This window comes from Urocampus carinirostris, chromosome 5 (genome assembly GCF_059441175.1).
Source record: "Urocampus carinirostris isolate Australia breed hairy pipefish chromosome 5, RoL_Ucar_1.0, whole genome shotgun sequence".
NCBI lineage: Eukaryota > Metazoa > Chordata > Actinopteri > Syngnathiformes > Syngnathidae > Urocampus > Urocampus carinirostris.
In genome coordinates, this window is record NC_142353.1 from 22,795,243 (window position 1) to 22,817,095 (window position 21,853).

Below are 21,853 nucleotides of genomic sequence, written 5' to 3' on the forward strand. Positions count from 1 at the left end.
CTTAAACTTCACATTAAAAAAATTCAAATTGATAATTATACCACTATTATATTGATAAATATTTCATAAAACTAAATGTGTTTACAGGAAAGGTTTCAGGAATATGAATGTGCCTTATGTATGTTCTCCATTTTTTGTACCCTAGACCGATAAATGCGATCCAATTTTTTTCCGACTATTAACTAAAACTATGTTGTGTTCTGTACTTAATCGAATGCAAATAAAGGCCCACTGTGTTACTATAACATTGTGACTCTACCCAGGGAGTGTCCAAATAAACATGTCAAATACAAGATTGACGGTACTTTTAAACCACATATTACAGTAAAGAATGACCCTACTTCTTTATCTCACAAAGAAAATATATAATTTTGGATTTGCTTCAGGCTCAGAGCTGCAAATCAAGTTAATTGGTCCTGAATTGGGTTGGGGTAGATTTATTAATACCTGAGCTGACCTCGAATTCACGTTAATAAATGGATATTTTCAGTTAGAAAATTGAGCAAATAGCGGTCTCTCCACATACAATTATCTCTACCGTAACATTAATTGTGTGGTATTCAAACCTTAAAAAAAAAAAAGAAATTGTGACTTTCTGCTTCATATTCCCACCTGAACACAGACTTCACTGATGTTGAAAGAGCTTTAAGGTTCTGTTATTGTACTTGAGGAAAACACAGGCTGGTACGCTTATCCGGGAAAAAAATGTGTCCCTACTGGGCCTTAGGATTGGTTCACAAAGTAGCGCATGCTTGAGTGCCTTGGGGAGACAGCATACGGGCAGACAATGAGGGGAAAACTGTGACTGTGCCCCGGCTGGGGCAGAAATACAGCAGCTGAGTGGCAGAACGTGAGGGAGGAGAAGGGGGATGAAGGGGAGTCCAGCGTGGGAGGTAGAGAGCCAGTGCAATAACGACGAAGGGTTCTGAACATGGAATCTAAAAAGCGAAGACAGAGGAAACACGATAACAAAGAGGAAAAAGTCCACTGCCATTGAACAGAGCTTCTGGTGTCCTTCTACAGAGCCAAAGTGGAGACTGGACAGCATCACATTGCCAGATGCTTGGAACACGGCAACAAACCAGAAAACCTTACAGAGAAATATCAACACGGCAAAGAAAATCATCAGCTGCTTTCTGCAGGATGTTGCAGGTGCCGCTGCAGCAGAAGAACCAAGAACATTGTTGAGGATTCCTCTCACCCCTGCCACCCACTCTTTGACCTTCTCCCCTGTAACCGGCGCCACTTGTCTCTTGAACAAAGACCAACAGGCCCAGAGCCATCACCGCAATATAGAAGCACATACAACTGAAAAATATTTTGCCTAAGTAAAGAAAAAAATAAATTCGCATCTCATTCCGTATTATTGTTTTTGCACAATGTTGCTGCTAATGTCATTGCACTATTTTTCTGATGCACTTAGCACAGACTTGTGCCCAACTCAAGGTTTGGGAAACACAGTATAAGGCGGGTTACAAGTGCCCGAACCAAATGTCTGAACCTGGGGTTCTTCTGGCACGGAGCAGGATTGCTATAGCGGCAACACATTATCAATAGGGTAAAACTAATCTGTCTCATGACGGTCTAAAAACCCAGCTAACATTCCCTGTTAGTGGGAGAACAATCCAAAATCTGGTGAATTCTGCTATACAATGGCCCTCACTGGAAGAGCAGGTATTGAAGCATGAAGCCAGTTAGTTATTCCTGTGGTAACTTTTCAGACACCTCCTGCTTGAACCCCTAAATGTCAAAAGAACTTAGGAAGGTCTATAAGTACTATTTTGTGAATATTCCTTAATATTATTTTAATCTTAGTTATTTTAAGTCTTTTATTACATGTTTATCCTGAAGTGCCACGTCAAATCTTGTTGTTAACCATGTTCACTACGTTGACAATGAGACAATTCTACCATTTACTATTTTATTCTAATGTGTTACACAGCTTTGTGTCATTTTAGCTCCAGGCCCACTTTTTCAGCTTTACAGGAAAATGTTGTTATTTCGCAAGAATTAAAATTTTTTGAAGGGAAAATCTGCGACATAACGTAATGTGTGTTTATAGTTGAAAAAGACAGAAGTGAATGGCCAAGTTATGAACACAAGCGCTATGGATTATTCAAAGAATGTTAACATATTATAGAACTGGAATCCAATATAAATGCTGACATAACACTTCTAAAATTTGCTTGAAGTAAAAAGATAAAGCTGAGTTTTGTCTCGGTTGAGACAGCAGGTTGAGACCCAAAATCCACACAGGATATGACTGTAAGGCCCCACACTGCGAAGGGGATCAGCTTCTCAATATGGCCTCCGTAGGCAATTTATGAACAGCTACCCCGCCGAAGGAAATTGGCATTTGAGCAGGAAGAGGAAAAAAGGCAACAAGTGGAAGAGGTGAAAGAGGGTAAAGAGTCTGGGTGAGGGGGGTGTGTTGACGAGAGCGGAAGAGTACAATGTCAGGGAAACAAGCAACAGCGAGAAAAAGAAAACATTTACATCGCTAACGTTCTCTCCTGGCTTTGCCGTGACTCAAAGCTGCTCGAAACAAGAGTTTGTCTCCTGACGTGAGTTGTGACACATTGCAGGAAATGTATATTGTTCTGTACAAGCTGTTTCCCCTCGCTTTAACGAGAGAAAGTGCATATGAGGTGGGAGGTCTTACTTGCTGAAAGCAAAAAAATGCCAAGTTAAAAAAAACAAAAAAACTCAATACCGTGGGACAAATTCTGCAGGTTATGCATCACTCTCTGAGGCAGCTGGCACTGCAAACAAGAGGAAGGCGTGTTGGTTGACTCTCGTCTGACATCATGACAGGATGCACACGTGCAAGCACAAGAACCACTTCAGCTAATCTGATTTTAGCACCAAAATGCTGTTTGATCAACCTTCAGACGTTAGTATGAACAAGTTTGTTTGTTTTTAAATCAAAATTGGTCTAGTTACTAATTTTCATATTCAAAATAGACTTCCAGTAATTGGGTGCGGTGAACAGTTATTACCCATATGACAGAAGTGGTCTCCGACTGAAGTAGTTCAATCTGCGCCCAACAAATTATCAATTGTCTTGCGCCACACAAATTATCAATTGTCCTGCGATTATCCATAAGCATCAATCACAACAAAAACTCCTGTTAGGCAAATGATTTTGTATTAACAAAAACCGGGCTTAAAAACTGACGTATGGGTTTTTGTGTTCCTTCACTGTATTGTAGTAGTATAAAAACAGAAGAACCCCCACACTGTAGTGAGAAATCTGTACAGTGGACACTCTGTTGCCCGACCATTCAACGGAAGTGTCGAACGGGTGTGAAATAAGAGGGAGGGCCTACCAATGTTGACACACGGGCAACAAATGGCAAATAATCCCAGTAAATTGTGACAATTCCCAGAAAATTTAAACAGGGATGAGAGTTGACCGCAACTGTCGGTAGGCGGTCTAAGAATTCACATGATTATCTTACTGACCCAAAAAGCTGTGTTTGTTAACGTTCGTGGCCTTGGCAGGAACAAAACGCTTGTTTTCTCTAGTTTAGGGCTGAGCTGCGCCGTGACGGGAAACAAAACTATTGCTCGATCCAAATTGCAACAGGAAGGGTTGATTGAGGTCTCAACACAATGCAAACCAACATTGAACGAGCCGACTGATCCGCCTCTTCTGGACAATTGTACACAACTAAGGAATTTCACTCAAATTCTACTGTACTATTCACTCAAATTATTACTGCTTCGTAGACAACCATGTATTGTACACCAAATTTTTAAGTTGATATCATAAGTTGATTTTGAAGTGATCAGATGTTTTTTTTCCAGGAAACCAATGTTCATTTTACCTTAACTGACCAAACTACAACTGCAAAAATGAATATCCTACTTTAGAGTGATTTAGTGTGCTGTGTAATTTGTAGAATTAAAAAATAATTTTGCACACTCGACAACAAAGACTGACATTCAATCAGGTTTACTGTAATTTCTTTCAAAGGGTACATTTTCAAGGAAAACGCCACCTCACTGATTTTTTTAAAGCAGACTTGCTGTGCAAAACTTTCAGCTCACAAAATTTCCTGTGAACATGAATGGACTCCTTTGAGCTGGTGCCCCGATGCTTGCCATACCACCGACTCCGGAGTCTGAATGTGGCACAGGAGGGGAGGTCTGAGCTTTGAAGATGTAGCTGGGGCCGGGGGAGACTTCCAATTAAAAATGTCCCAAGTTGAATAAGTCATTAATGTCACAGTGTAATCAGGAGCAGGAAAAGCCTGCAATGAATGCGATCAGCTGTGACGTGTGTGTTGTCCTGCTGCGTCCTTCCACCTATCGCCAAAAGGAAATTTGGGAGCGTGCAAGCAGCCCAACACTTGGAGGAGCTCCAAAAAGGAAATGTGAAGGACGAGCTGAGAATGGGTGTAATGAACTCATTCTTCGTTGTAAACGTCCGCTTTGCTGTACTTTGATATTGTTCAACAGACAGATAAATCATCAAAGTCCCCAGCAGTGAGGCACACATATACTTCTCACATAAGCACAAGCCAACTGATATGGACAAGTGATTATTGGAGTCTAGTAGAGGTCAGTGGGTATTTTAATAATGCAAGAAATTTGCCTAAATTTTTACTTGTCTATCATGAGCCTTACCCGCCTCTTCAAACGATCCCTTTCCTTCAGCGTCAATGTATCTGCCTTGGCAATGACCGGCACGATATTAACTTTGCTGTGGATGGCCTTCATAAATTCCACATCCAAAGGCTTTAGGCTGTGTGAAGAGGAAGAAGAAAATATGAAAAAAAAGTGCAAAGAAGGCTTTGATTACACAAAAGAACTCTGAAATTTAGTGTAAAAAAAAAAACACAAATTACGGGAGACCTAGAGTATAAAACATCATACTCTCAGTGATAGATCAGTAAATATCTACCTACCCATGTCCAAAAGGGGAAATGAAATAGAAGCAGCAGTGCACTCTGTTGTCCACAATATGCCGTCGGTTTAGGCCGCTCTCGTCATGGAGGTAGCGTTCAAATTGATTATCTATGTATTGAATGATGGTCTTGAAACTTCCGAGCATTATGCAAGAGAGAGAATTAAAAAGATAATGAGCATGTACAAACAATATCAGGTAGGTAATGATAGCATGATAAAATGAAAACAACTATTTAGCAGCAATTGGCAATCCCAAATTGTGCATGACCTTGTAACGTTCAACTAAGGTCACTTAGAAAAAAACATATCCTGTCATAAAAAGAAGCAAACTAATGTAACTTTTGATTACCTGATTAAGATTAATAGCATTTTTAGAGTATATTTTTGGACAAATTCACAACTCGTTAGTGTATCACCAATGGCATATCTTACTGGCGACCTAAGCTGTTGAGGGGGTGAGGGAAGTCAAGGAGGAAACTTAAAAAGGAATAACAGGACATAATAAGAAAGCACAAATTTGCCTAAACATATTTACTCCTTCCTACACATACACACCAGTCCTGACTGTTGATGGCATCCCCATAGCCTGGTGTATCCACCACGGTGAGGCGGAGTTTCACTCCTCTCTCTTCAATTTCAACAGTGGACGCCTCAATCTGCACAGTCCTCTCTATTTTTTCTGTGGAATTGGGAGAACAGTTTACAAGGGACAAAAGCCGGAACAACTGTGCTGCCCCCACAATTTTGTAGATTCCTCATCAAATTGTGCAACATTGTCTCAACCTTCTGCCTCAAAAGTTTGAGTGGAAAGACCTTGGAGTAACAGAAGGTGAGTTTTTATCATTCTTTGAAACCAAAGTAAGCTGTTCCCAGCATTCTTATCTAAATAATGCTCAGCTGGAGACACTGTAGCAGATATTTTGCTATTATTGCAGTGCATGTGTGCGTGTGACCGCGTATGCGTCTGTGGGTGTTTTTACCTGCAGCGCCAGGAATGTAGCGTTCAGGGTAGAGATCAGTGAGGAACAAGCTGTTTATAAGTGTTGATTTGCCCAAACCAGACTCCCCTGGAAAAAAGGGCAGCAAACAGTCGTTGGATGGGAGTACCACGTGAGGCCCGTTACAATGTTGACTACTGTAAATCATGACACCCACCGACAACCATGAGGGTGAATTCAAATCCTTTTTTAACGGACTTTCGGTGAACTTGGTTTGGGAGGTTTGCAAAGCCCACATAGCCAGCTGCATCAGGAAACTGCAAAAAAAAAACAAAAAAAAACAGCACAACTTATTTTTTCTGAAATAAAAACAGTGACGCATTTATCTGAGAGTTAAAACTCCCGGTGTGACTCACCTTTCCCTTTTCTCCAGACTGAGACATTGCCAATGTGTTCAGGAGGCCTGTCAAACCTGCCATTTAAGGACATGAGATTATTATTTATTTTTTTTAAGTTTTCGCTTTCTAGTATCTTCAAATCAAAATGTCACTTGTTCACATTTTACTAAATTCTAGTGTACAAAATGGTGATTCTGACCTCTTGAGTTAAACTAACCGTTGGATAAATTTAGTAAGGAGTATAAGCTTAAGCAAGTATTTAGAACACCCGGTGGCTATACCTTTTTATGGTCACCAAACTCTATCTGCAGTTATTCCCCATTTACTTTAAACCTGTGAGAGTATTGTCCATTCATGCAGAAAAAAATAATTATAGGGTACAGTGTCATCTGTATGTCTAGTGGTCTAGTGGTTTTTGGTTGAGTGTCAGCACACTCACTGCCTCAACCCAGGTTCAATTCCCGTTGCATACAAGCCTTTGCGATTATGGTCAGCAATGTTTTTTACTTTGTTTTTTTTCTTGGTTCCCAAATTCTTTAAACCGAACACCTTACCCAGACAGGGCCTACAAAGTTGGAAGCAATGGTCTGATTTAGCTGCATGAGAAAACTGCAAAAAAACAGCACAACTTATTTTTTTCTGAAATTAAAAAAGTGACGCATTTAACTACGCATGTAGAGTGTACCGACATGAATAAATTTAAGTCCATCCATCCATCCATTGTCTTCCGCTTATCCGGGGTCGGGTCGCGGGGGCTGCAGCCTCAAAAGGGAAACCCATACATCCCTATCCCTAGCCACCTCCTCCAGCTCATCTGATGGGATCCCGAGGCATTCCCGGGCCAGCCTAGAGATTAGGGTGGTCCTTAATGGGGGTCGAAATTTTTTTTTTTGAAATATTGGGCTCTGACCCCCCGCATATGTTCTTATATCGATAAAAACACACTGTGTGCAATTTTGAACAATTTGGATAATATTTAGAGGTAGCTCAACGACTTTGAAATTTCCCAAAATGGTAAAATTTTGGCAATTTTCGAGAAAAAACGGAAATCTTAACCCTATGTGTACGCCGTTTTAGAACATCCAATTTCAGTCCATTGCTTATAATTGTAACACAAGAAAAGTTACAAGTAACTTTGTACACTAGGTCTGATATAATGTGCGAAAAATCCTTATTTTTCATACCAAAATTTCAGAGGCCTTGAGCGACCTCTAAATATCCTTTGATTTTGATGAAACTTTGCCTAATTACGTTTTGTATATATTGGAACATATTCAAGGGGTCAGAGCATAAAATTTTAAAAGTCGAAAAATAAGGACCACCCTACTAGAGATATATCAGTAGTCTCTCCAGCGTGTCCTGGGTCGCCCCCGGGGCCTCCTGCTAAATTGCTGTTAAATTTATTAAAATAAAAGTATTTCGACAGCTTCAGACATTAATTTCTAGGCATGCATATCAAAGATCACGCTCTTGATACGATTACAAAAAAGGTTCCTTGGGCTCTGAGTATATTCCAAAACCTCCATTAAAACTGTTATCCTGGTTCGTGTGTACCCTTGCCACTCTATGACCCTGAACAGCAGATAGAGCAACAAGCAGGCATGATAAATTACCCACGTAATGACTGAGCAGGAAGAACAGGCTCCATTTTATAATCAACAAACTGGCCCTTGACATGTGGAGAGTGATAAGAATAAGAAGGAGGCAGACGTCTGTACGATCCCAAAGGAGATGCCAAAGGGGTGGCAGTATGGGAACCTCAGCTGACCTTTCCGCAATGGCATGTCACACATCGGTGGGCACTTAAGTGGGCACATTTCACACGCTTGGACTGAATAAGATGGTGGCAGCCCGCACCAAAACATAGTGAGGGGACTATGTATCAAATTGACAATGTGGTTTCGGCACAGCTGCACGGGAAGCAATGGTTATTTATTCCTCTGCTTCCCAAACGTCTTCCTTTATATTGTACGTTGACACAGAAACATTGTCATAATCAAATCAAAACGTATGTGTAAAGATATTTTCAGACAAATTGCAACTTAAAGTGCTACAAACAAACATTCACTGAACAATAAGGACATAACCCTAACCCTCAGACACCCGTTTCCCCACGTTACAACCAGGAACCCCTGATGCACAGATGCCCACGTACAGTTAAAATAATACAAAATTATAATAAATAACAAATAAATAATAACTAAAAATCTGACAAGGCACACAGACTGAACAAGTGAGGGAAAGGACCTGAGGGAGGCTCATTCACACTGATATGCATGGCAGCAGACAGCCACAGGAAGGATTTTAAAGCTGTATTCCTACCAGCCGGCGAACACACCCAAGCACTGGAGAGGCCCACCCACATGGGGAAACAACGAAATTAGGAAGAACTTAAGAACTGCGACACTCACTAGGGTCCCACAGAAGTGATTTTCTTTTTTGTCGTGTTTAGAGCAGTGGTGGTGGGTGTAACTATGTACAGGAACACGAAAGGATTTCTGAGATTTCAAACACAAATGAGAATGGCTGTGCGCCATAAGAGCATCACCAGCATTTGGATGTGAAAATATTTTTGAATGGCATTTCCCTTATTGGGAGGGTCATTGGCACATGAGAATGGAGTCCAGATGGAGAGTAAATCCTACAACAGGGGTACGAACAGCCTTAATATGTATGTTAGATTATCATGCAAACCCTGCACAGGTAGGCAGGTAGCTGGAATTGAATCCAGGACCTCATACAATGGATCGGACATGCTAATCAGTCACTATGCTACCCAGTGCTGTTTGCGTCAAAAAAGTAATTCAGGAGGCTATTAATTTTCAAAAGAGTAAACAATAATTGCAATTGTGTTTTTTTTCAGATGTTTACGCTGGAAAAAAAAACAAATACGCTGACCTACAATTTATCTCATTTTAGGTATTCTACTTCTTTTAATACAAATTTTTATCCTTGGCAAAATTTTGAAAACTATACAATTGATAATACTAGCGCATTAGATATGTATGAGTGATACTTTTTCTGATTGTCTGAATTTACCACAAATAATTGTCACAATTATTGTTTGAGAAAAAAACATTGAAACCACACAATGAGTGTGAAACATGCCAAATGAAAAGAAATAATGGAACACAAATAAAAGAAATAACAGAATAGAATAGATTTTTTTTTTAAAACCTAACCATCCTCAGTTTTTATAAGACCACCGTCTTGTTAATAAGTCAATCGATCCAATATCATCACATCCACCACCCCAAGCAGTGCATCATTAAAAAAAAAATTGAGAAACACTGCCTAAAAGGTTATATGGTAATTATATGAACTTTCTTTGAGAAAAGAATCAGGTTATCACAAAGTAAACGACACACACACTTGTGCACTCATACCCACTCCCAGTCTTATTTCTTCACCAGCTTTGTGGGTACCGCCTATTATTAATTACAACATTTCGATATCGCAATTCTATCAACACAAGGAAAACACAACAGGGCAGACAAGCAGGCGGCAAACTTCATTAATAATGGCCATTTAATCAGCCTGGTTTGTTGAGCTGCTTACCCCAACACACTCTCACCACTATTACAAAGCCAGACGTGAGGAGGATTAAACGGTTTGAGGCAAAAGTGAAAAGCCACTTTCAGTGGAGCCAAACAAGCCGGCATATAATGCGTTTAGTTTTCTTTTTTTTTCTGGGTTGGAAGCAGCCCAAGCATTACTATTCACTGACCAGACAAGCTGTGAAGTTCCTAATATAGAGAATCGCGAAACTGTTAAGAAGTAGATGCAATACTTTGGTGTTTTATCTGGCAAGCCATCATGGGAACCCTGCAGACTTTTGATTAAACAATCATACAGAGATATTTGGTGCAGATGAAAACACACATGACAGGAGGGAGGGGTGGGCTATAGTTCTACGGGGGTTAAATCACCGGTGGAGGACAAGAATAATAAAGATGTGATATTAGTCTGTAAGCCACGGTTCAGGCAACACTTAAAAATGTGAGCCCAGAGGGCAGGAAAAAGTTCCACAATAGACGGGATGGGGAAACCTTTCAACCGTAAGGAAACCGCTGGGCCTCTTCAGAACACAAACACAGAGTTTAAAGCTCAGGATGGACCGTTTACGGTTATGAGGGCATGATCGGAAATTACTGAAACAAATGGGAGTCGTATACTAAGAAAGAGACATGCTGACATTATCGCCACAGCTGTTGTGTGAATGAAGACAGTGAATGACGATGAAATGCAAAAGTAGATTTGCAGGTCTAATTTCAGAAAAAAAGTAGCATTATCAACAAAAATCGATAATAGAAATAGTTAACAATGGAATTTCATTGTTGGCTATTGTCGCCGGACACGTTTTTCCGACAGACTGAGGCATCTTTACATGAATATTACCTATGCCGGGAGGCGCGCAGACACAATATCATTTCTATCTCGAGCGGTGACAAACATACAGAAACGGTGGAGTCAACATCAAGTAGGCGTACCAAAACTTTGCAAGATTGGGAACATTTTAGTCTGGGTATGGAGAACAAAAAGACTACACGCAAATTTGTAAAGCAGACCTTGCGTATCATACGCACAAACATTTCATTTATTCAGTGCCATAACGTAAGAATAAGTTTTAGAAGCATTGTGCCAGCGAGTGCCAAAACATAAAAATTTGAGGGTTCTTTTTTTTTTTTTTTTTTTTTTAATAAACTATTATAAAGGGTTTGCTGCAGCTCATCAATAAGTACCAAGCCTCTGGAAATTATTTCAGTATGATAAATCCTAATTACTTAGCAGGACTGGCTTTAATCAGCTCCATGTCCATACATTGAGGCAGCCCTGACTTCTGAATTTGCTCGTTGTAGCCAGCGATTAAGAGTTTGTGGCGAGAAGCGAATATATGGATAGTACAGAAAGAGATTTTTTTTCTTTTTTAAAAAAGATGACAAAATCCCTTTTTCGTCGGGACAGAAAGGGATGACGTTTTGTGCACGTCCGCAGAAACGCCATCGCCATGGTGACTGAAATTGTCTGATCACGTCACCGGAAACATCAGTCGCTTAAAATTTCTTGCCTCGTTCATGCATAAATTCAGTGTTCTTGCAATAAGTTCTTTTTCAAGCAAAGGGCCCTTGTGTTTATGGAAAGCATTGTTTGGATTTTGGAGGTGATTGCAAATATGCAAAAAAAATAGCACCAAAGTAAAAGTTATAATTGAAATGCATCCTTTCACAAAAAAGCGTTTTCTTGGAAACGTGAACAGACGCTATTGCAAAACTTCCGACCATTCGACTTACGCAAAACGGTAGATACGATCATTTTTTTCGGGATGTCGAAAAATATCCTGAGATTGCTGTAAATTAGATTTTGTATTGTGCAACTTCATCCGAGTACAGGATAGTACTGTAGTGCTTCTTTCCGCCACTACTGGCGGGTGGTGGCGTTGTGAGAGGTCACCCAGCATCCACCCCGAAGAAGAAATCCGCTTCCTCTTCCTAGTTAGTGTGTAAACATTTTATACTGTATGTCCAGCGCTCTAAGAACTTTGACATTTTCATTGTTTAATATCTCGTGCATCCATTCAATATGGTTGGTGGAAAGTGAAAAGAAGAGGCGAGCAGTCCCTTGAAATGAAAGTGGAATAAGAAAGCTTGATGCGGTTGAGAAAATTGTTGGATTGTGCTTATCCAATGGTTGAAGTCGCCTAAATCTTGGAGCTCATCTTCACAAAGTAAGTTAAACTTAACTTTATTTATGCTTATAGCACACATTATTTTATGATTTTTTTTGTACAAAACAATACAGGTTACTTATACAAGTCTTAAACATACTTGGTCTACTAGTTGCTCTGAAGCAACTTACGAACAAACTCAACTTACGAACGATTGTCCGGAATCTCGTTAGTAAGTAGGGCAGCATCTGTATTTTCAAGAAACCTGGCAATGTTGCAATGTTGTTTACTGAGCAATGGTAAAAGTTGGAAACATCCTTTTTTTCTCTCACAAGATGAGGGATGAACACAATATAATTTGGAGGAATCAGGGCATTTCTTTCTTTTCAAATGATGTTTGTTTGTCAAATTAACAAGTCAGTCCTCCTGCTTTGTATGCTACTCAAAACACTGAAGAATGGGAGGAAAAGCGCTTTAAAAATGCAATGAGTTACGACAGAAAGAGGATTTAAAGACGTTTGTGTATCTTGTTTCCTGATATTGTCCACACACAGCATTGTGCTGTGACGTGTTTTCCATCTTTGTTGAATTTACTTTTGTCCCGCGGTTGTTTCACTTACGGCACTGGCCAGATCCAAACCAAAACGAGATTGTATTTGAAGCCTGTTATTATTTCGAAGTTATACATAAGTTTCATTTTGGGGGGAAACCTGGCATGCTACCATATACAGTGTTTCCCATACATAGGAGGATTCTGGCATGCCACCAGAGTTTAAGTAGTCCCCCTAGAGTCTTATACACTTGTATTATTACAAAATATTAGAATAATGCGAAGTTATTCTAAAATATTTTATATATAATACATACAGTATGGGCATCATGGCGGCGCAGTGGTTAGCGCGTGTGCGGCACAGTTCTAAGGTCTTGGGAACCTCCTGTGTGGTTTCAAATCCAGCTACCGGACTTCCTGTGCAGAGTTTGTATGTTCTCCCCGTGCTTGCGTGGGTTTCCTCCGGGCACTCCGGTTTCCTCCCACATTCCAAATACATGCATTTCAGGTGAATTGGCCGGTCCAAATTGTCCCTAGGTGTGGATGAGCGAGCGAGTTGTCTGTCCCTGTGTGCCCTACGATTGGCTGGAAACCAGTTCAGGGTGTCCCCTGCCCACTGCCCGATGATTGCTGGGATGGGCTCCACTACCCCCGTGACCCTACTGAGGAGGTCGCTGGTTCGCGCCTCGGCCGAGTCATACCTAAGACTTATAACATTGGTAAAATGGCGGCGCCCTCTGTTGGCTGTGGCTGCATCGGCTCGCTACAACGGGTCAGGTGTATCGACATTTCGTTCTGTGTACATTGTTACACAGAATGACAATACAAAGGAAATTATTATTATTATTATTATGAGCGGTGCAGCTAATGAGATGAGATGAGACATACAGTATCTAAGTATATGTATTTATATAAAAAGAAATATTACATGTAGATGTATGCCAGAATGCATATATATCCATGATTGCATGACAAAAATTCCATGTCTCCAGGCCCAGGCCAAATTTTTGTACCCAATGCAGCCTGCAACTCCAAAAATTTGAGGAAGAAGGTGGTGGTAGGGGGGGCGGCAGTCCAAAGTCCAAGTCAGAAGTTTGAACGTAGTGCGGTGGTGAAAACGTTTTTTTCAAGGTTTTGTAGTGAGTGATGGAGTTTTGGCCAACCACAATTGTTACTGTTCAAGTTTTAAAAGCGCCGACCAATCAGAGGCAAGTTTTAATAAAAGCACAAGCCACGATTCAAAGTTTGCAAGCACCACACTATGCCACACCCACCGTGTAAGCTCATTGAGTGTCATGGCGGACTCCGTAAACACAGTCCCAGAGTCAACAAACGAGAAGGAAACCAAGCTTGCACCGAAGAAGGGCGGTACATCACTTGTTTAGACCTGTTTTGGTTTTTGTTGTCATTTACTTTGTTTGATGTGGGTTATTTTAAGAGCGTACAATTGGGCATTTATTTTGTGCAAATGTTCTTGATTTTTTTAAGAGTTCACCATTTCCTTTTTTTCAAATGTTATTTATGTTAGATGATGACTTTGTTTGGTTATGAAAAAATGTCAAAATAAATAATTGGAATGTTATTTTGTGACGTCTTATTTTGAAAATTCTCCAGACCACTATTTTAATGAGCTTAAAGGGCTATCTAGTGCATTTCATAGGTGGGTAGGTACTTCTATTGACTGAAGAATTGAAGTAAAAAATGGTCAATGGGGTGAGGGGGCTGGACGTTGGTTGGGGGGCGATAGGAACACATTGGGGAGCCAAGGGGGCACAAGCCTGCAAAAGTTTGGGAACCATTGTTCTAAATGGACCCCTCTAAAGACATGAATAAAAGAGGACAACAAGAAAAGAAGAGGAAGAAACCTTTTTTGGCCTTCAAAACAAAGCAAGAGGATAGAAAGTTATGAAAACACACAATCATGCAGCAGGCATTAAGAGACGATGAGGAGGAGGATGCAACCATCATTTCAACAGCCCAAATTAAAGAGATTTTGGCAAGATTACATTAACTCTCAGAATTTTGGGAATTATGATGACGTCCTGCCTCCCGCAGTTCCGACGGATTGTCAAAAGCCGGCCAAAGCAGAAGTCATTGGATCAGATTTTCAAGAAACGCTAAGCAAAAAACACTAACGAGGACCAGTAAACAAAAAAGCTAGTTAAAAGGTAAATGGATATCAGTTGATTTCCTTTGTTTATTTATATTATGTGCCTCTGGTTTTATGTTTATAGTGCTGTAATCTAATTTTAATTTGTATTTGTTTCATGTTCAGATGCTTTTTTATGATGTATTAAAAAATAAGGGATATGACCTCTTGAGGGATATGACCAAGGTAGATAGATAGATAGATAACAAATTTGACTTTTGCAGGGATTGGAACAGATTAGCGCATTTACATTCAAAAGGCGTCTCTACTTACAAATGTTTCAGGTTACAAAATTACTCCCAGAACGAATTAAATTCATAAGTATATGTACCACTGTACAAAGATTGATGATATTTCCTCAATGGTGGCCCTCTGCCATATTTCAAACAATGAAAATACATGATTGTTTCCTCTGCTGTACTGGAGGAAGACATTTACATTTGCGCCACTTTACAATCAAAAGGTCAAGGATTAATCAGATGTTAGAAGAAAGGAATGTTATGCAAAAGGGAAACTGTGGGTAAGGTGCAAATATCGCTGATTTCAATGGGCTGTAGATCCAACTTTTACGTCTCACTTTTTAGGAGTACAATAACGTGCGGTTTACCCACCGTTGTGTTTAAAGCAGAACAATAGGATAATTAATGAACTCTATGTAAGCCTATTTTTAAAAGAGAGGTTTTGTAGACTGATGATAAGTTGTTATACTAATAGCATATTTTAAAGAGTATGAAGAATGATGTCACTGGCTGCAGTAATGATACAGTTACAGTACTGTATTGTAATTAGTTAGAAATAATACAAACACATTATAAGGTTTCTTTGAGATGTAGCACTGAGATCTAGAACAATTGTTCTAAAATGGGGGTACATCTCGTACTTGTACTTTTTTGGTATTGATCCAATCCAAGTAAATTGATACCAATGCAATACAGATACGTTTTGCTTAAAAATCTCATGAAAATATAATAAATGAACCCCTGCCCCTTGTAGTTAGTTTAAAATTATGATCAAATCAGCCCTAAAAAATGTTTGTTTTGTTATTAAATAACTACAACACCAACTTTAGGAGTAGAAAAAATATATAGAAATATGTTTAAAACAAAAGTCAAGCGAGTCAAACAAAATAAAAGCATAAACGTAACGAAAATACAAATACAACAAAGTCAACATATCAACTATAATACCTTCCATTGCACAATATTTTGAAAATGAAGTCAAAGTACAAGTAAAAATACAATGTAAAAACTTATCAGTTTAAAAATTGAAACAAACAACAACTTTCGTTCTGAAACTGTTGGTGTTGTTGTCATTTATATTGAATATGCATTGCAAGTAGTGCAAACAATCAAACAATTTCTCGAAACAAAAACATGTGCAAAAAAAAAAAAAACAATTAGAAAGCTACGTAAAGCAGAAAACAAAGGAAGAAACAAAAGGCAAGTCAAAAGTCTGGATAGTCAAACTAAAAAGGCAGCAATGTAACCAAAATACAAATACTGTATAACGATGTCAACAAGACAACTAAAATATCCAATTTTCTAGACCATAAGGTGCACCCAAATACCTCAAATTCTTATGAATGCTTTATCATCCAGTGCGCCTTTGTAGAGCCGGAAATACAGTAAACAAATTTGGCAATGCTTTACGTCAAAATGCTTTTACATACGACAACCAATGCTATTTAATAACGAAACGATTTATTTTAGTTGTAAAACAAGATTCCCTAAAATGGATCTTCCATTTAACACATCAGCTACTTCTTTTTTTAATCTCATGTGCCTTATAGTTGGATGCGCCTCCTATATAAAATAAAATCTTTCACAAGGGTTTATCTGAAGGTACCTATCATTGCAGAATATTTTGAAAATAAAATTAGTAGTGTAAATAAAGTGAAACCACAATTGGACTGAATTTCCAAGTTATAATGTATGTTTAGTTTTACGACACACTTACAACATTATAGTGATAGTTAAATTGGGAAGACAGTTTTAAACCTAAGACAATAGTATCGATCCGACCAAAGTACTCACTCAGTATCGATAACATTGATTTTTTGATCGATCCACCCACCATTATTTGTGGAAACCATTGCAGCAAAATAGCAGACAAATATGTCAGCGACCTTTAGGTGAGGATTGTGTTATGTCAAATAAATGATAAATTCCCCCACTTAAGAGTATGTTAAAAAAAATGTATGTTTATGTAATAGTGTAGTTCATGTAATAGACGTTTTTTGCTTATTATTTGAATCAATATTGTTTTCTAGTGAATGTTTTTGCCAATACACACTATTTCTTTAAAATAAAGTTAAAAAGAAGCTTTTTTACTCAAATAATTTTAAAGTAAACCATGCTGTATCAAGAGAATATAATTACTGTACTGTACATAACTGTAATGTTATAGTCGGAAGGCTATTAATCTCTAAATATAAGTTAAAAGTTTGTTTTCCAGAAAGGAGTCAGAGAATATTCAAAGACTGCAAAAAAAATGTTAGTGTTCTGTTAAGTTAGTGTTAGTTAGTGTTCTGCATTATTATTTTACTTTACTGTATTTCGAATGTATTCACAGAAACAGAAAAATCTTCAGCAAAATTGTCTAATATGGAAGATTTAAAAAATTGCTCATTTTCTAAAATCTTAAAATAAATCATGAAACGGCTAAAACGAAAACTATAAAGCCGGCGTAATTCACCCTTACGTCTCTGCCGTATTCAACTGTGCAAAATATTTATTCCAAAACACACAATTATGCCAACAGATAAATAGAAATCTGCCTTGAGCACTTTTACTTCGTTGGACCTCCCGAGCTACTGCTGTCCAATAATTAAATCAACTTGATGCTAAAGTCAGGAAAAAAAAATCCCAATTATCTGATTATTTGAATAATCATTTCAGTGCCGGTGTCAAGTCGACTTTAGAAATAGTCATTAAATTGTAGACCTTATCCCAACCAGAACCTGTACCACATCTGTGTTTGTAGTGCATTGCACCACATCCATCCAGTTTCTGTGCCGCTTATCCTCAGTACGGTCGCGGGGGTGCTGGAGCCTATCCCAGAAGACTTTGGGCAGTGGGCAGGGGACACCCTAAACTGGTTGCCAGCCAGTCGCAGGGCACACAATGACAGACAACTCACTTGCTCATTAACACATAGGGACAATTTGAACTACCCATATAACCTGACAAGCATGTTTTTGGAATGTCGGAGGAAACCAGAGTGCCCGGAGGAAACCCACACAGGCAGAGGGAGAACATGAAAACTCCACACGGGAAGGCTGTGCTAGCTGGAATTGCACTAAAATCCCAGTTAATTATACCCCCTTTTATTTGTCCACATATGATGTTCAACTGCTCTTTTTCCAGTCTGTTTTGAGTTTGTTTGGAGAGGGATTTCATTTGTGTATGGAAAATTGTTGAAAACTCAAAAACACAGAGTTAAACAATGTTTCCCATACGCGTGATCTGATCGTGGATCGTCTAAAACGGGTATTAAGCATATTTAAGAGGGCTTAGTCCGATATTTTCCCCTTTCCTGAGGGCCTTCAGGACACCGGGTGTCCCGCCACACCCAGTTGTATGTCACATACCTACGAAAGTTTTAAACGGGCAATTTTTCGTCAACAGCAGTTCTAAATTGCTATTTGGGTTTTAAAATTTGGAATGGGTGTTTAATAAACCGAATACAATAGTGTGAATAACAACTTAACCGAGCAACAGTTGTTCGAATGTTGTCATGTTGGCAGTCAAGTTCGACAGAGACCCTTCCTCCTTGCTGCCTTTGTTTCAGTTTTGTTTTTAACTCTTTCGCATACTTTGTGAACAAAACCACTCAGGAAGTCGCCCGTATTCGTGCCTTACCTGAACTTTAAGACAAGTTTTCGACGAGTGTTTCGTTTGGAGGCGCTGTCCCAGCCCAGGAAAGGAGACGCAGAAATTGCTCGTCAAACGACCGCCCTAGAACTCCCGTCTGGCTACAGTCGGCTCATCGGACGCCATTACGGCTCAAATCCTAATAGCCAAGTGTAGGGTTTGGGATCTAACATGGCTGCCCCCGTGATACAGTTTCCTGAGCGCTCTGCTTTATATTTTCACTCTAAAAATACGCTTGAATACCGGTATATACATAAATACTACACCAAGTTACGTGATGAAGATGAGTTCAACTTTGATTAAAGTTGACATTTGTGTTTTGGATTACACCTTACTTCTCATAATTGTATTGTTTTTGTATGACCTGAGTTGATAATTTCTGTTTTAATGAATCGATTTTGAACAACTTTCAATCACTTTACTTCATACCTGTCAATTATTTGGCCTTTTGCACGTGACGTCACTTCCCTGGCAGAATGAGAGCCATGACGGACGGCACTTGAATGACCATTTTAGTTAAAACGATTACAAATAACCATGACAGAAGAATACAACCACAACTTTTTATGACGGTGATTTATTGCTGTCCCAACCGGCAGGATCTTTAGCCCAATTTCATTGTATCCGTTTTGATAAAGACAGAAGGTGGCAATGTTTATCTGAAAACCACATGTAGGGACTCGCAGCACTTATATTATTCCAGGATTTGCATCAAGCGTTTTTCACAAGGTACGGTTGATGTATTTATGTAAGGTAGGTACGAGTGTTGTGGCTACCTTTGACTCGCCTGCAAAAGAATCTAAAACCCCTTAACATGAGCACAGTTAATTTTTTTTCCTATGCTTCTTAGCGCTGCGTTTCTGACAGAACGAGTGTCACGATTGTAGTCCGTATAATGTGTTTATTATGGAATATTGATTGGCGTGATTAAAAAAGAAAATGTGCACTTTTATGTGAAGGGGGTAAGATTCTGAAGGGAAGTGGAAAATAGCCACAAGGAGTCACGCCAAATACACCCAATGTAGCCACTGTAGCTAAAATAAAAGTGTTAAACAATTTGAGCAGCTTTCTGTTACAATCGATTTGAGGGAAACCTGGATAAAACATATTAGCATACACAGCTAGCGTTAGTGTCTTACCTTTGCAATAATGAGGTACCTCCACACGTCAGTGAGCAACACCCTCTGGTAACTCAACCAGCTGCAAAGAATTGGTAGGTAAGCATCCAGACTTTCATAGCTTATAGATCAGCGCCGGTGTATGGGGATACTCCATTAACAGTATAGTGGTACAAATCTTATGGACTGAAGTCGGGAAGACTGGACGATTTGTTTACATGTGTGAATATGTCAGGAGGAAGACTGTATAGGTCGGTAGCTCGCCCTGCTAATGTTATCCTCAGTTTCTCTAAATAGGGCTCTTTGTGGTTTCTAACAAGGTGAGCCACCTCATCAGACAGCTGCATGATATCTGTTTGGCTGCTCATTCCCAATGGAGTTAAATAGTATAGCTTTTGTTGTTGTTATTGTTTACTGGCCTCGTCCACTGTTTACTACGGTTTACTGCCGTCCGTCATGGTGTCGTCACGTGGTCGGGTCACATATATGCAAAGGGTCAATATGTTTCCCTGCAATCTATACATTTTTGATTATTTCAAATTGTGTACACTGTAATACAAAGTTCCCTACGTTTTTAACAAATAATAATTCCGTTTATTCCCTTGTCCTCTAACTCTTTATTTGAGTATTGTAAATTATAATTCACAGACTGTTTTTTTCCTTGTTGTGAAATGTTCTTTGAGCCCTTCATTTCTTTGTCTTGGATGGTGACACGCACTCGAAATCTCACCCAACGGTCCACAATCAGCAACAACAAATTAGCCTCATGTGTAAAAATTCTAATACAAACTATAATTTTGGGCGAATCCGTGTCATTTCTAGAGAAATAAGCCTCGACACCCACACTCCCCAGGTCAAGATTTGAGAGAGCATTGGTGTGTCGTTTGCGAACGTAGCGGCTCTTGGAAGTAAATGACGGCTCCCCAGCTCTCTCTCTCTCGCTATCTCTCCCTCTCTCTGTCTCTCTCTCTGTCTCTCTCTATCTCTCTGTCTCTCACTTTCTCTCTCTTTCCCCCTCTCTCTCACACTTTCTCTCTCTCCCTCTCTTTCTCTCTTTCCTCTCATTCTCTCTTTATATTTCCCCCTCTCCCTGCCTTTGACTTATTTTTTCTATCTTTCTCTTGTTCTCTCTCATTTTCTATTGTTCTCTCTCGTTCTCTCTCGTTCACTCTTGTTTTATCTTTTTCTCTTTCTGTCTCTCTCTTTTCTCTTACTCTCTCACTATATTTTCCTCTCTTTCCCCCTTTCTGTCTTTCTCTTTCTCTTTCTTTCCTCTCATTCTCTCTCCAAATTTCCCTCTCTCTCTGTCTTTCAGGTTTTTCTCTCTCTTTCTGTATCTTGTTCTCTCTCATTTTCTGTTGTTCTCTATCATTCTCTCTCATTTGCTCTTGTTGTCTCTTTTTGTCTGTCTGTCTGTCTGTCTCTTCTTTCACCCTCCACTACATCCCCTTCTCCATCTCTCCCCATCTGTCTTTCTGTCTTTCTCTTTTATTCTCTCTTTTTCTTTCTTTATCTTTCTGTTGTTCTCTCTTGTTCACTTTGGTACCCTCTCGTTCTCTCTTATTGTATTTCGTTTGTTCTCGTTCGCTCTTGTTCCTTGTTCTGTTCCCTTTCTCTCTCTCTCTCTCTCTCTCTCTCTCTCTCTCTCTCTCTCTCTCTCTCTCTCTCTCTCTCTCTCTCTCTCTCTCTCTCTCTCTCTCTCTCTCTCTCTCTCTCTCTCTCTTTGACTCTCACTCTCTGGCTACATTTCTATTGTCCTATCTCTGTTTTTCTCTCCTTCCCTCTTTCTGTCCCTCTCACTCTCACTCTCTCTCTTTTTTCAAAGGTGCTCCTGATTAGTCATTATGTGTGGTAATATCACTGTGATGTTTGCCCAGTATAAACAGTTTAAAAGTTAAAATTAGTTAAGACTTCACAGTATACTGACACAAAAAAAGACCATTATAATATAGTAGTATATGACATTATCAAAACAAATTAATTTGTCGCAAAATTTTCGTTATTATTGGTAATAAATCATTAAAAACAAAAATCTCTGATCGGGAGCCGAAAAGCCGCCTGTAATCAGTGAGCCGAGCCCAAAAAGCCGGTCCTCCAAAAAGAGCCGGAATTCCCATCAATAATTCAAAGCCTTCAAGAGCACAATGATAACGGGACTGCTGTATTCATTCTCTCAACTTCCCCGGCCTCTCATTGGTCCACCGGAGATGCGACGGCTGCTGATTGGACAAAAGTTTCCACTAAGACAA

The 21,853-nt window shown here is 39.4% G+C and overlaps 1 protein-coding gene across 2 annotated transcripts in view; it reads right to left on the reverse strand.

Annotated features, from left to right (window-relative positions):
* Positions 1–18,958, reverse strand: part of LOC148365764 (septin-2) — a 33,761-nt gene extending 14,803 nt beyond the window's left edge. The window contains exons 1-7 of one of the 2 annotated variants that reach the window (XM_088336192.1): positions 18,916–18,958; positions 6,269–6,324; positions 6,070–6,169; positions 5,895–5,981; positions 5,470–5,593; positions 4,914–5,048; positions 4,633–4,750 (exon numbers count right to left, since the gene is read on the reverse strand). In XM_088336192.1, the coding sequence (XP_088192318.1) occupies positions 4,633–4,750; positions 4,914–5,048; positions 5,470–5,593; positions 5,895–5,981; positions 6,070–6,169; positions 6,269–6,295 (591 nt within the window). In that variant the 5' untranslated portion in view covers positions 6,296–6,324; positions 18,916–18,958. Of the gene's footprint in view, positions 1–4,632; positions 4,751–4,913; positions 5,049–5,469; positions 5,594–5,894; positions 5,982–6,069; positions 6,170–6,268; positions 6,325–18,474; positions 18,721–18,915 lie in introns of those variants that run through there. The other variant, XM_088336191.1, reaches the window with a different exon arrangement.
* Positions 18,959–21,853: the final 2,895 nt, after the last annotated feature.